This window comes from Danio rerio, chromosome 4 (genome assembly GCF_049306965.1).
Source record: "Danio rerio strain Tuebingen ecotype United States chromosome 4, GRCz12tu, whole genome shotgun sequence".
Classification (NCBI taxonomy): domain Eukaryota; kingdom Metazoa; phylum Chordata; class Actinopteri; order Cypriniformes; family Danionidae; genus Danio; species Danio rerio.
This window is the reverse complement of record NC_133179.1, coordinates 9,303,542-9,320,000: the sequence shown is the minus strand read 5'-3', so window position 1 is coordinate 9,320,000 and position 16,459 is coordinate 9,303,542. Positions and strand designations below refer to the sequence as shown.

The window sequence follows — 16,459 nt, the reverse complement described above, 5'->3', positions numbered from 1 at the left end:
ATAGTGTGAGTAGGCCCTAAGTTAAATCAACTTGTTGGTTTTAATGTTTTTTAAAGTACAGTAACTAGTCACTTTTTACAGTGTTTGTTTTGTGTAAAGACTTTACAGAAATTAGCATCTTACTCCACCCCATTCGCCTGACGTGGATTCAGTTTCGCATTAGTTGAATCTGGCAACTGGTTGATTCTTACCTCGTCTGTGAGCAGATCACTGCAGATACTCCAACTATTTCCTTTCATGTTGAAACTGACCAGAACAAATAGATTTCTATCTCTCAGCACTTAACTCTTCACAGGGATCAAAGTGGTACATCCCCCACTAAACGACTTGGGATACTTCTGTGTCTCCCCCCCCTACTGTGATGAGGTTGTTTCACGTATGCCTTTATCACAGATTTACCACATCTTAGGCCGTTCTCACACTAGGTACAGTTGCCTCGAACCTGGCCAAAGCACGCTTGTCACCCCTCCCGTCTCCCCCGACGGCCCACACTCACACCACAATCGGGCCTCGGCACGCTTGCGTCATCGCTGCTGCGCTGTTGAGTGAAAAGCACTGTTATTCAGCAGCACAGTGGAGGTTTCTCTAGTTATATCATTTCAGTCGTTTGATATGCAGTGACATGCAGTCAAATATTTCGCAAAAAAATTTTCACCGGCCAAGTGAACCATGCTTAAGCCCAATTCAGCGCACTCACACTTCTCAAACGATCCGGGAAACGGGCCTGGGCACGGTACCGATGACATATGTGAGTAGGCCCTTAGTCTCTAACACCCCAAAAAACAAAGAAGATCATCATTCACACCATCTTGCAAGTTGTTTATGGCTCGGCTCCTCTAAGTCATTTATTTGATCCTCATACCTGTTCACACTGGATGTTAAGATGGTTAAGATGGTTGAATACACATTTGATCGGATTGCTCTTGTTGTGGGAAATGATTCTGGTCTGCAAAAATATATTCTAAGTTTTCGTCTTTAAACATAAAGAAGTCCTATGGTCTCAGAAGTCTTAAGGCAAAGCAATTTTAGGGCCCTATACACCTGGCGCAAGAAGGCGCAAGGTGTGATTTGTTGCTATTTTCAGTCCAGCAAACCCCTAGTTTTCACAGTTTGCACCACGTTGTTTAAATAGCAAATCCATTTGTGCCACTTTGTGGACTCATGGGCGTTCCTTTCTGTGTTAAGGTGCATTTTTGGAGAAGCTGAAATAGACTGTGTCATTGACCAACTAAAGTCCAGCACAGAGCGCGTTAGTTATGCGCCTATGCAGGTCTTTAGGATTAAAATGTTAAAAAAATTAATTATTTTCTACACAAATAATAAAACCACTGCCTCCATGCCTTCTTCATCTCAGGGGGCTTTTTTCAGTTTATTCATGACCATTTGCATTGCATGTTATTATTATTATTAGTAATATTTATTATTTGCATATTTATATTTGTTTTAATAAAAACAAGTTTACATTTGTCCACCTGTCGGGTTTTGGAGACGTACGTGTCGCTATATGAGGCATAAGAATTGGATGTATGTTTGGATATAACGCCGTTTTTGACCACACTTCGTTATTATTATTCATTTATCTATTTGCTGCAAATTAGAACTAAATTTAGAAATAGTTTTGAAACAAATCTTTGCACTTACCAAACAAAATTAAATATGTAGGCTAATGGATGTCTTCAGTGGAGTGTGTACAACACCCTATCCACAAAAGTAAAAGAGTAAAGTAAAGAGTAAAAGTAAAGTAAAGAGAAAGTAAAGCAGCTGAATTGAGGAGGCTTGTTTTTATCCTCATGTTGCAGATTGTTTGTTTAACTGTTTTCTGGCAAGTAAAGCGTTCAGTTTTTCCACCTACAAAGCCATGTAAATAGCAAATGTGCCATAGCGTGATGCAACTGACTCTTAAAGGGAACGGGAGATGAGACTCTAATTGGTTTTATGCATGTTATACTCAAAACACACCCATAGCTCATTAAGAGAATAAGCACAACCTTGTTAGACCATGCACCGGGGCTTAAACCGTATCTTTCAATTCTTAAAATAGCAAAAGTGGATTTGGACCCACCCTTAATGTAGACTTTGCGTCTAGATCGTTAAAATAGAGCCATTATTGGAACAGCATCAGCAATAACCGAGACGGGTCGATTGAGCGTCTGAGGATATACCTTCTTTTTCTTTTGGTTGCCATATACTTCCCATTAATCAAATCTCCTCCATCTCTTCTTTTCTCCACAGAAATCCCAATTTTTAGAGTTGTTGTAGAAAAAAAAAGGTTTTCTTAAAAATAAAGAAATCAGTAGAAAAAATAAAGAAGCAGTTTATAGTTACAGTATCAGTAAGAACGATTTGAGTGTCTGCGGGCATGTTCTTTCTCTCTTGGATGTCACATACATTACATACATCATATCTCTTTGTTTCTACCGAATTTCTCATCTTAAAGGTCATGGAAAGTTAATCTGTGTTTACCCCACCTTTGGCGGATACAGTTGTACAGATGTCAGCAGCAATTCTATGTCCTCGACCCCTAGGCCAGCAACTTAAGGTTCAGTCGACGGCAGCATGGATGGATCTTGATCATAGGATATCGGAAATGTCCAACTGCTGGTTAAGCACCTCATGATGGTTTACAGTTGAGCGTGGGCACTTGCACGAGCATGAGTTGCACATAAAACAGAAAGCAAGTGCCCTCATGACCTTACTTCTATACATCTGTTCCCATTGTGCTACATCATCCTGCACTCTTCTTTTTTTATCCCTGACTGCATTTGCACAGAGTGACTTTTTATATACCAAAGCATGCATAAATAAATTAGAATAACGATACACACAAAAATGCCACTAATAATGCCACAGGTATGGGGTAATAATAAAATACATAATGCATAATAATAAGTCACCTAAATAAGCATATAAATGAGAGTAAAACGAGTTACAAATATGTGTGAATATGTGCTGATAAATATAAACATGCAATAGTAAAATCTTTTGACATACATTGTAGTGGCAAGTTGCTCTGGATCTCAACAAATGTCTTCTACGTTTCAAAAAGGAAGCTGAGGTCTTCGAAGTTCTCAAGTTTAAGCAGTTTATTGGTACAGCAGAGATGGTCGATCGAGCTCTCTCTTACCTAATGTGCAAAAACCCACAGCTTATATACTGTTTCTTGTTCACAGTTGTCACGAGTTCTGATGTAACATCACGCCTTTCCCGGCTCCAATAGAATTCTAGCTTTTTAATTGGGAGCTGGATGTTTTTCTGTTCTGCTTGCTGGGAATCAGCAAAAACTTGTTTGTTACATATCTTAAAGTCATGCTTTAGTTGACATATAGCGTGTGCTTACGGCAACCATCATGTGTTGCATGTGATTTAGAGGTTGTCTCCATGCTTTCTGAATGATTTTCTTTGTGTATGTTATTTTATTGAGGCTTGTTTTTGTCTTGGACAACACATACATTGTCTGAATGTATTGCATATGCTCTGTCACACTCTCATGTTCCACTTTAGGCGCATGACTTGCTGTGCTTCAATTGCATGTCAGTCTGCAAGGATTAAACAGTATATTTTAGTAGAAACCTGTGTGTTAATAGTGGTTATGTCTCATGATTGAATAGCGATTACATAATAATGAGTACATAATAAAAGTTCCTCTATATGCATTAAAGCGTTAACAAACATCTGTCAGCAGCTGTTTAGTTTAAATCGGTGAGTTTTGGTTGCTCAGTGTCAGAAATTGCTCTTTCGGCATTGGCTTTTGTTCTGTAAATGAAATAAGTGAAGTTTCATAAACTAATTTCGAGAGGAGCATGTGATAAGATCGACTACAGCTGATCTGTATCGCTAATTATTAGCTAGCCTATCAGATCATTCTAAAAATACTATAATTATCCTGCCTAAACTTCATTCCCTATCTTAGTTTTTGGAAACAGTTTTTGGAAACCAATTTTACTTGTCTATATTTCAGTCTCACTTCCCACCAGGCCATGCAGTTCGTTAAGTCACCATACATGGATTAGGATCTTGTCTAATGATAATCCAACGTTAAAGTAGTCACGTATGGCCTAACTGTTTATTGTATACAAAGAGTATAAAGTCAGACTTCGTAATGTATATGAATGCATTCCCACTACATGTTTTATCAAAATGTATGTCTTTAAACATTTGTCAGATGAGGTGACACGTGATTTTGCGTATGGAGAGACAGACCCTTTAGTCAGGAGATGCCGTCTGCTACCGTGGCTGCCTGAAGAACTGGATGCTGTGAGCGATGACGTGCAGGAACCGTCTGACCTTTACTATGAAGTGAGTGAATTTAAATATAGATATGATGGATTGTTTTTTTTGTCTATTTGAAGTTTTCTCTATATCTATATCTCTTTATTTTGTAGACTATTCTACAGGAGAACAAAGAAAAGCTTCCTGTAGACATCCAGCCTTATTGTGTACCAGATGGAAAAGTGCTGAAGTAAGTTGTGTTTGATGCCAAGTATTGCTTCATTTTAGTGTTTGCAACTCTCTAGTTTTTTTATTTATTGTATTTTGTAGAAAGGTTTTTCATTTAAAACTGTTTGTGCATTATTTGTTTGTCAGATTTATTTTGCTTGCATTTTTAGAATGTTAAGAAGGCACAAAAGTCTAACCAAGTTTTAGGAACAACAAATAATATCTTCTAGTTCAGGGGTGGCCAACCCTGTTCCTGAAGAGCCACCTTCTGTTGTGGAAATCTGTTCTGGTTCTTAGATATTATTCAGAAAATAACCAAAGTCTACAAAAGAAGTCTGAAGTCGTTCTGAGTTACTCAGGTTGAAGCGTATATTGTCACAAACGCAGTTTGCAACAACAGAGGCGATATGATCATATGTCCCACTGATCAGCCTCTTTCTTTAGTACTGTCCTCCTCCCTTATGATCAATATCACATACATCACATCTCACCAATATCTACAGTTTGATCATTAGTCTTAATTTCTGTGTCCCAGCTGCATCCTGCTCCCCATACCAGGCTGACGTATACCCTTAGTATAGTTTTTAATTGTTATTTAACCCAAGGATAACCTTACCATGTCATCTGTAGATAAGTCCTTTGTGTCTTATGGATAATAGCCCCTCTATGGTCCTCTCTATGATCTCTGGGATGATACGGGTGCTCTGGTGTGGGTGCCCCTTGAGGACAGCAGGGCATGTAATGATCTAATAACCATCTCCCTTTAGGCATATCATATCTCATAGCCTATTTTCCTAATAGAAGCTGACATTATAAGGTAGAAGTCAGGTAAAACATCACTTACATAGATAATGCTGAGATATGTGTCTGAAACTTCAGTTAGACAGATTACACTTCCAATAGAATAAAGTTATATATAGTCTAAGCATCATATGGCATTGGAGTAATGAGTGCATTCATTATACATTCATATAATCAGTCACAAACACATATACTGTTAATTATATATATTGTTACACATATACTGTTAATTTTCACAACACTTCTAGCAGATTTTAGTTGCAACCCACATCAAACACACCTGCCTGTAATTATCACGTGGTGTTCTGGTCCTGATTAATTGTTTTAGGTGTGTTTAATATGGGTAGCATCTGAAATCTGCAGTAAGGTAGCTCTCCAGGAACAGGGTTGACCACCCCTGTTCTAGTTGATCATTTGGTATCAGAAGTATCTTATATGAAAGGCAAAGGCCTCTAGATTATGCTTATTTTAGCAGTAAAATATGATCATGGCTTAACTTTTAGTGAAGTTTATTTAATAACTAATTTCAAGATAATCACATGGGAATGATTGAACACAGCTGGTCTTGCATTAGCCAGTTCATGATTCAACCTAATCAGACGATTCCTAAGTCACCATAAATACCCTAAGTTCCATACCCCAGCCATCTCATTTTGAAGAAACCCACCTTCCACCCATTCTCCTCCTCCTTTCCTATATGGGTGGCACGGTGGCCCAGTGGTTAGCACTGTTGCCTCACAGCAAAAACGTCACTGGTTCTATTCCTTGCCAAGCCAGTCGACGTTTCTGTGCAGAGTTTACATGTTCTCCCGGTGCTCATGTGGGTTTCCCCCGGGTCCCCTGGTTTTCTCCCACCGTTCCAAAACATGCAACTAAAGTTAATTGACTAATCCAAAACGGCACCATAGACTGCTCCTAGTAAATAGTTATCTTTTGTCTGATATGTCTGATAATATTTCTTCTTCTGGAGAAAGTCTTATTTGTTTTATTCCGGCTAGAATGAAAGCAGTTTTAATTTTTTAAAAACCATTTTAGGGACAATATTATTATTCCCTTTAAGCTAATTTTTTCCCGATAGTCTAAAGAACAAACCATCGTTTTACAAACACTAGCCTAATTACCCAAGGGGACATACATGTTTCTATATTGTCTATAAAAAAATGTCTTTAAAAAAATTTCCATGGAGATATATTCTCATTTTTTTTAAACTGATGTTTTAATCATTAATTTGTTCATGCAATGATTAAATCATTTGTTCATTCATTTGTTTTTTGTTTATGCATTATACATATATGCATTTTTAAAATATTTGTGTGTGAGTGTGTGTGTTTAGAAGTGAAACTCGAGAGCATGCCTGTGCAAGAATTTTTGTACTCCCCCAAATGCACCCCCCTCCAACCCAGAATGAGCCATCTATAAATCTTAGGTCACAGGGTCAACTATAATGCTGTTTGTGTAGGTGCTCGTCCTTTTTCAAGGCTGGGAAGATTTAAAAGAATCTGGCTATTTGAGCTATCTGGACAGTACACAGACATCCAGCATTTACTGCATGCTTGAAAATCACTTTACGAGCAGTCAATTACAATCACTTCAACTCTGAATACAGCTGCACTCTTTAATAGCGTGTGTCATTTTACTCTGTGGCTGATGTCTCTGTCATACTTTGGTTTATTTGAGTTGTGGTTCAACTTCAGCGTGTTTGTTGTTTATATTATGCATGGAGCCTAATATTTGTAATAGTATCGGAGGTAATATCTCACTCATGCATTTTTTTTTAGCAAAGTGATTAGATATTGTATGGGGATTGACAGTTAAGACCCTAAAACAGATATGATGAATGTAAGAACAGATATAATATCAATAATAATGATTATTAATAAATAATAATAATAATAATAAACTTTATTTTTTAATAGCTCCTTTAAAAGTAGCATCTCAGGGCACTTCACAGATATATAAAATGTGCAACAGTAAAAGATAAAATGATAAATGCAAAAACAAATTGTAATAGAAATAATTAAAAACACTTAAAATAATAATAACAGTAATATTTCTAGGAATCAAATAAAAATGTAATTAAATTATGGATGCATTTAAATAAAGAAGTGTTTACTGTCAAATAGTTTACAGACCTCTCTCATTGGTATACACATTTAATACATGTAGTTATATTCTATAGTGTTCTCTGTACACTGTAAAAAATTCTAGCTGCTTTCATTTTTTTAGTTGAATTAAATTACCTTTTAAAGTCATCATCTCAACTTACATCAGTCAAAAAAACAAAAATATTAAGTTAAACTTTATATACCTTAAAAGATTTAGTTGAAACTTGATTAACTTAGTAAAATAAGTTAAAACAACATAAATATGTTTGTTGTCTTGACTTTTTGTCCTAACATTTTAACAGTGAAGTATAACAGAAGATCACTGACTACTTTTTTGTTTTAGGTTAGAGATTTCTGGCTGGTTAAAGCACAGACAAACTTAGAAAATCTAAAAGCATTTAAAGCATGTCTCTGATAATTATTTAGGGACCGCTAGGGCCATTTTTAGGTGAGAAATGTTTCCCCAGTGACATGGATTGGCCTTTCTGTGCAGGTTCTCAGATGTCACCTGGTCCGTCTTGGAAGCAGTTGTTCACATTGTTGATTATTAGTCCTGAAAACATTGAGAATGCATAGTTGCTTCAAGGTTGAGTGGCTCATATCAGGGACATATCCCAAAACATACAGATAACGAGTGCAGTTTCTCAAAGTAGGATTTAACTTAAGGGGTAGTTCACCCAAATGTGTAAATTTACTCACACTCTAGTGGTTTCAAACCTTTACAAGTTTCTTTATTCTGTTAAACGCTAAATAACATATTTTAAAAGAGAGCTAAAACCTGCTTATGAAGAGAACCCTCTTTAAATAAAAAAGGAGGAAGGGCAAAACCTATTCAAGTAACATGATATAGAGTCTAATTACTGAGATGTCAAAAACTCATGACTAAGTTAAATACTCATGAACAACTTTATTAATGATCACTCAAAAAGATGTTTGTGAATATATGTTGAATATATGTTCCACTTCTTCTGGGTGTAGATCGATATGTGTATTTTAATGGTTATTAAAATGCATAACACAGATTATGTTATTGTACATGCATGCATTGAGTATGAAATAGTATGTAAAATAAAACTAATGTAACAAAATTTGAATAGACATGTAACTTGCTTAACTTTTTTATGCTACTTTTGTTGTTATTTATTTTACATGTAGTAGGTGATTAAACTGGTAGAAGTGCTTTAAGTGTTTCTTATTTGCTGTGTGTGTGTGTGTGTGTGTGTGTGTGTGTGTGTGTGTGTGTGTGCGTGTGTGCGTGTGTGCGTGTGTGCGTGTGTGTGTGTGTGTGTGTGTGTGTGTGTGTGTGTATGTGTGTGTATTCACTAGATTGCCTTTTCTGTATCATAAATCAGGGTTTACACTGAGATGAAGCAGGTTTTCGATCATCTGAAACATCCACGCTTCCAGTTCACTGAAAATGAGGAAGAGGCTGACATAATCTGGGCTTTCTCCCATATCCGAGAATATCGGTAAGCAGTTTTACACATTATTTATCACCAAATTTAACTCTCATGCAGAAAAGGTCTGCTTTGCCAATGTTTTTTTTATCATTATTTTTCTAAGATCACTATGTTTTACAGAAATCCTGACAGCAGTTATAATTCCAAAAGACTAGCACAAGTAATTTTCCTTGCCCCTGGCTTAATTTAATTTAATTTAATTTAATTTAATTTAATTTAATTTAATTTAATTTAATTTAATTTAATTTAATTTAATTTAATTTAATTTAATTTAATTTAATTTTATTTTATTTTATTTAATTTTATTTTATTTTATTTTATTAATTTTATTTAATTTTATTAATTTATTTTATGTAAATATATTTTTTACTGCTGTACCTTTTACATATTTGTATTTATATATTATTCTGCATTTCTGTTACGGCCCAATGTGTGTTAGTTTAATTTATTATTATATTTTATTTAAATATTATTATTATTATTTCTTATTTATTATTATTATTATTATTATTATTATTATTATTACTACTATTTTTTTTTTTTTGACCTAAACATTGTCTTTGATGCAACAATTTTTAATTATACTATTTGATTCTGAGAGGCACAAAAATATGAACTAGTTGTGTTTTCTGCTGATAGATTGGAACAATTGATGTCTTAGTTATTCTTTATAATTGATACTGTAACTCTGACTAATATGCATCAATAAAACAGAGTTAAACTAAAAAAGACTAACACAAGTTATTAAATCTGACTCTTAATCAGTAATTTTTTTGGCATTTAGTTATTAATTCAATTTTCTGACATTTCATTTGCTCACCTGATTCATTTACTCTTAGGAAACTAAGTGAGGAACGGCCTCATGTTCTGCTCAACCAGTTCCCATGTGAGACGGTTCTTACTACTAAAGACTGCTTGGCGTCTGTGGCGCGGAGAGCTGGGGGAGGTCAGGGGCCCCCATGGCTCCCTAGAACCTTCAATTTACAGACTGAGCTGCCGCAGTTTATCAGACATTACCAGGAGAGGCAAGAGAGGTGAGAGTGTCAGTACTACAGCAGAAGTGTTCTCAAACAGTGTTATCTGACTTATGGGAACATATAGGTGACTTCTCAGATAAAATAAAACAATGCACACACAATTGTAAATTAGAGAAATAAAATATTCACTTGGCTTCACTTTTTTATAAGTACAAATGCAAATCTTTTTTATTCATTAGATGTCATTTAAATTCAGCTTTTTATCAGTAAGTGTCACAAATTTTGATATCTGACTTAAAGTGGGAACCTTGCTTTTAAATAATGAGACCGATCTATTTATAGCATACACTTGTTTCAGTTCCGTATTTAGCTGTTAGAAAATGCCTTTTAGAGCATGCTAGAGCTTGCAAAGTACATTTCCGTTTTGACTTCCGTTAATTGTTAAATGTTCATTAAAGAGATGTTAGTTATACACTGCTGTTTGGATTTAAGCAAGCAATTACTTAATATTCTGGATCTTTAATGCAGTGATTAATGTTTCTGCCTTGTTATTTTGATGGTTCTGTGTGTAGCTTTGTTCCTTTAAACAGCCATATGAGAAGATGTGCACCATTACTATTCCAGGGAGACAATGCAGATATTCAGTGGATTCAAATATTGAAAGAAGGCTTCAGGAAATGAGCTTGACCCCACTGAACTTCTTTGGGACGTGATAGAGTAGACTTACCAGAGTCCTTCTTCTCAGGGTCAGATAATGAGGAAGGATCTTGAGCTTTTATTACAGTGTGCAGATGTCATAGTGTTGTTTAGACGCCCACATACGCTATCACAAGTTTTATTCAAAAAAGATTTGCATGCTTTTTTCAGTTTAATGGGGGTTGAGGTCAGTGGTTGGACAATTCATAAAGCTTTCTTTCACAGATTGAGCTTGACAAATCCTGGCTTTGTCATCCTGGAATATGGTTATGGGATTAATCTTCTGACATGATTGTTAATAAAAGTTCAAATAAAATTAGCTATAAACAGCATTAGTTAGGGCTAAAATAATGCATTAATCAGTGCAATAACAATTCAATTGTCGACAGAAGTATTTTATTTCTTAATTCCATTCATTCATTCATTCATTCTTTCGTTTGTTCGTTCCTTCCTTGTTTCATTCATTCATTCATTCATTCTTTCATTTGTTCGTTCCTGCCTTGTTTCATTCATTCATTCATTTTCCTTCAGCTTAGTTAGTTTAGTCTTTAGTTTATTAAATTCACCTAAAGCGCATGTCTTTGGATTGTGGGGGACACCGGAGCACCCAGAGGAAACCCATACAAACACAGCAAGAACATTCAAACCCAGCCGGGACTCAAACCAGTGACCTTCTCGCTGACAATGCTAACCACTGAGCCACTCTACCACCCTTAGTGCAAAATATATAGGAATATAGTAAAGTAATGGCATAAAATGATACCTAAAAACATAATGAATAATAATGAAATCATCTAAATAGATACACAACTGAAAGTAATGTGACCATCAATACATTAATAAATTCCTCAATATTATCTATCTCTTAGAAAAGATTGCAGTGTGGCAATTTTCTTTAAAGAGGCTTTCTCTGTGGTAAAGAAACAAAGTCTTACCCGGGATGTCTTTTCAAAGTTTTATTCTTTATAAAGACGGTCACAATCATACAGCAACAACCGTTTCTGCAGAATGAGACACTGAAGCAAAGTGTGTTCACCCTTTTATCTGGTTTGTACTGCTTACGAGGTCAATTCTAATTCGGCCCATTCTGTACTGCGTCAGGTGTTTCTACTGTTTCTGCCCTACAGTATGTCCCTTCTCAACATAAACCTGACAAACAGATCTTCCCCAAGCCCCCTACACATATAGCCTATTTAGATGAACTCTTAGTATTACACATCACATAGCCTTTTAAGGTGAATCCTTAGGATGGGGACAAGGACCAGATAGTCGCGTACAGAAATGTGGCTGTATATTAAAATGTACACATAGCCTTTTAAGGTGAAAATCAATACAAGTGACTTTTCCATTGAACTCACACGTCTAAAAATGAGTCGTAAAAAAGTTTACAAAACACATGCTCATCTAAAAATGAAATTCCATTACACGTGTTTATTAGAAAATTATGCATAAAAAGATTATCCTAAAATAAAGTCTGACATATGAGTCTTCAATATTGTGTCTGATATTATTTGCTGTGTGTAACTTTGGTTTAGAGCGCTGGATAACCACTGGATCTGCAAGCCCTGGAATTTGGCTCGAGGTCTGGACACACACATCACAGACAGCCTCGACTACATAATCAGACAGCGAGAGAGCACACCTAAGGTAAAGTGTACAAGAGCAAGACTGCCAGTTATATACACACATGGAACTATGTAGATAGCTTAAGCACAGAGTATACTTCAGTTTTTGCGAGTATGGAAGGGCGTGCATACAGATATCATGTAGATATAGCCATCAGAACAAAAGCATGCACCGTAGCAGTTTATAACCTCACACCACTGAGCTCTGGCTTTACGCTCAGAAAACTATAGATGCCTGTGTATTGTAGCTTGTGACATCCAAATGGTCTAACCTACTTCTTCACAATCCAAATTGGTCCAATTCAAAATTCCAAGAAAGGTTTCATCTGACAAGTGAAGCATGCATGCACATCCAGAGATACCTATAGGAGAGATAAACAAGTGATGTGTTTCGTTCCCCGCCGTTTAATCAGCAGTCAAGTCAGAAGGTCTTGATTTCAGAAGATGCTTTCATTGTCAGACAATAAAGCGAGAGGTGTCGTGGTATTTTCGTCCATCACTGTTCAGTCAAGTTTGATGGTCTTTATTTTAGAAGTGTCTTTATTGTCAGACAACATATCCAAGAGACAGCAGCGTCTCTCTCTCTGAACCTTTATATCCCGTCTTTATGTCCTCTCTCCCTCCTACAGCTGTCTTTACATATAGTTCACATTTGTCAGGCATGACTAAAGTTTGTTTCAACCCTCCAAACTAGACCCTTAACAACATATGTCTTTTGCATGCATACTTGATGGTTTCAACATACGTTTCCTTCATGTGGCCACTTTTCTCGTGCATTCCTTGTGACACCTCGTCTGTTTATTCAGGCCCTCTCTCCTATATAACTCTATGGTTATTTTAATGTTATATAAACCTATGAGTAGTTTAGAAACATACTATTTGGTTATTTATTCATTCATTTTTTTCTCAGCTTAGTCCCTTTATTTATCAAGGGTCGCCACAGCGGAATGAACCACTAACTATTCCGGCATATGTTTTATGCAGCGGAGTAATCCAGTACTGGGAAACCCCTATGTTCACTCATTCTCACACGCTCATACACTACGGCCAATTTAGTTGATTTAATTCACCTATAGCGCATGTCTTTGGACTGTGGGGGAAACCAGAGCACCTGGGGGAAACCCACAGAAATGCAGGGAGACTCCAGAAAGAAATGCCAGTTGGCACAGCCTGGACTCGAACCAGCAACCTTCTTGCTGTACGGCAACAGTGCTAACCACTGAGCCACTGAGGTTAACTTCATATTTTAAAAGAGTGAAAATAATCTACCTCAGAGGCTGACAGACAAATGCCAAACACTCTATTAACCTGGGAATTTGTATATGTTCTCTCCCTTCCAATGCTTTTTTGTATGGGTAAAATTTTGCAAGCTTGACATTGTTTACTCCTAATAGATCATGCAGAAATGCATCTTTTGCATGCATGTATGACTGTTTCACCATGAGTTTTCCTTTATTTGATCTGGTATACCATCTGTTTTTTTACTCATTTCATCAGGCCTCTGAAGAGTATAATGTTCAATCAATATTGTATTGTGTAGCTCCTGTCTTTAGAAATTCTAGAAGTTAAATAAATAACTATAATAACTATTATATTTAAATATATAGCGTTATTGAATATCTGCATGTCTAATTAAAGTCTATTAAATGAATGCCATTAAATGTTCACCTGTTGAACTACACAATATTTCTAGCTGCTTCTCGCTTACAAGTTTTTCTGGAGGCCCATTAAGAGGCTTTACCTAGATAGTGTGGCACTGTCCCTTTAAGAAGACTGGTAAAAAGACATAACAGTGTCCTCTTTCTTCAAGGTTACATGTCATTTGGACCTTGTTGGAATGCAGGGCCTCTATGATACCCTAGATACCGAAAGGAAATATGGAGATCTATTTATTTAAGACTAAAGTTAGCCTTATTGACATCATTTCTGAATGAAGTTGTACAATTTTTGTATATTATCAGTATTATTTTTACATGGTGCAACTTATTTAAAATATGGTAATACATTTAATGTAAAATAGTATGATCACAGCAAAAATGCACAATTATTTGTGAAAAAATTTTATATTATAATTATATAATTTTTTGTTGTTTGTTGCCTGTGCAGTTTTTTTCCCTCTATAACATTGACACCAGTGTTTTTGCTTATGGTGTTCTCACTTTAAGTTTGCCTCCTTCTTCTTTCAGTAACCTAAGTTATCAAAGTCATGGTCAAATTTTGACTTGAAACCAGACATTTTCAACAGCAGTGTACTGTATGTGTGTGAAGTGTTATTTTGATGTTCATTTCAGTAAAAGGATGAAAGCAAAAATATCAAATGATGATCTTTATCCTGTCTGTGCATGTCTCTCTCAGGTGGTCAGTAAATATCTGGAGGACCCCGTGTTGTTTCACAGAGAGGAGGTGGGCATGGTGAAGTTTGACATCCGCTACATGGTGCTGCTGCGCTCTGTTGAACCTCTGCGCCTTTATGCATACAACGTCTTCTGGCTTCGTTTTGCTAACAAGTAAACCTCCACACACATCTAAACTTTTTTAAATTTGGCTCTATTTTAACTATCTAAGTCTGATGGTTAAACTGGATGTCCCAAAAGTAATAAGGGCATGTCTGAATCCACTTTTGCTATTTTAAGGATGAAAAAAATGGTTTGTGCGCTAGCGCATAGTCTAAAAGAGTTGTGCTTATTTTCTTAATGACTTTTGGTTGTGTTTTGAGCACAACATGCATTAAACCAATCAGAGTTTCATCTCCTATTCCCTTCAAGAGTCAGTTTTGTCTTGCCACGGTGCATTTGCTTTTTACATGGCGAACTTTGTAAGTCGAAAAACTGAATGGTTTACTAGCGAGAAAACAGTTAAACAAACAATCTGCGCAAGGATAAAGACTATCTACAGAATGAACCTCTTCCATTCAGCCTCTTTACTTTCACTTTACGTTACTTTAACTCTTTACTTTACTCCTTTACTTTCATGGATGAGAAAACAGTGTTGTATGCTCTCCACTGAAGACATCCATTAGCCTACACATTTAATTTTGTTTGTTAAACGCAAAGATTTGTTTCATAACTATTTCTAAATTCTCTTCTAATTTCCAGCAAACCAGTAAATGAACAATTATAATGCAGTGTGGTCAAAAAATTTGTATGCAAACGCATTTCCTATTCCTATGCCTCATAGGGTGATGCATACGTTTACAAAACCCAACAGGTAGATAAATCTAAACAAACAATTATTAAAACAAAAATAAATATGCATATAATAAATGATAATAATAACATTAAACAAATGCAATAAACTGACTGCAACAGAGCCGGATTCATAGCCTCCAAAGCATGGGAGGAGGTTGTGTTTTCATATTTCTGTAGAAAATAATTTATTTTTTATCATTTTACTCCTTCAATTTATTTCATGTGCAAAGATATTTGTGTATTGCTATTTATCCTGTGGGTATTAAGCAATGTGCACGCATGTTTTAGACCTACATAGGTGCATAACTAACACGCTCTTTAAGTAAAAAAAAAAAAAAAAACTCTGCACTATTGAATTTAGACCAGCTTTCAGTTGGTCAATGGCGCGGTCTATTTCAGTTGCCTCAAAATAGCAACATGCCAATATTGTGGAAAAATGTTCTGGATTGCAAAAATATTTTCAAATTTTCCAAAAAGAATTAAATCAAAGTCATCAAAAATAAAGAAGTTGAGGTCCTTTAAGTAATTAGGCAAAACAGTTTATTGTTACAGCATTAGTAACAATAGAGACAGCCAATGGAGGGTCTGAGAGTCTATCATACCCTCCTCTTATCTTTAGTTGTTATGCACCTACATACTCCAAATCTTCCCTGCTCCTTCTTCTTCCATAAAAATTCCTATTTTTTTTAGAGTTCATTCTAAGTTCCCCTTTGTTTGCTAGTTTGCCCTAACCGTGGCAGTCTCAGCAGAAACAGCGTTCAACAATATATCTTGTTCACTGCACATTGACCTGCCAACTGTAAGTTCAGCTTAAGTTTGCATAGATAGTTTTAGAGTTAGAAGGTATTTGGGAGTATTCTTTTGGTCCAGCATACCTGTTGTAATTCATATACTTTTTACTCTGAGCGTGGGTGCATGTACGGGTAGGTGTCTCAAACTGTGACTTAATGCAAATGCTCTCTTGACCTTGCATCCATAAATCCAGGAGCCCTCGGATATTTTTGTTGGCTTGTTGCTCCCTTACTCTTTACATGTTCTGGCTGTGTCTCCACAGAGTTTCTCTGCATTTCTCATTAGACTACAGTCTGTTTAAAAGTATAACAGGTCAAACATACAAAGGATGATAATAATGCACACATATAGGATGATAATAAAATAAATGACGTAAAC

At 35.9% G+C, this 16,459-nt stretch overlaps 1 protein-coding gene across 2 annotated transcripts in view; it reads left to right on the top strand.

The window, feature by feature from the left end:
* The window catches only part of ttll12 (tubulin tyrosine ligase-like family, member 12), a 36,355-nt gene that overhangs the window by 14,479 nt on the left and 5,417 nt on the right, over window positions 1–16,459 (top strand). For both annotated transcript variants that reach the window (XR_012401457.1, NM_200252.1), the window contains 6 exon segments: window positions 4,163–4,296; window positions 4,383–4,459; window positions 8,696–8,812; window positions 9,643–9,837; window positions 12,012–12,123; window positions 14,457–14,608. Coding sequence is in view for 1 of the 2 variants with exons in the window: in NM_200252.1 (NP_956546.1) it covers window positions 4,163–4,296; window positions 4,383–4,459; window positions 8,696–8,812; window positions 9,643–9,837; window positions 12,012–12,123; window positions 14,457–14,608 (787 nt within the window). In the remaining variant the exon portion in view is untranslated.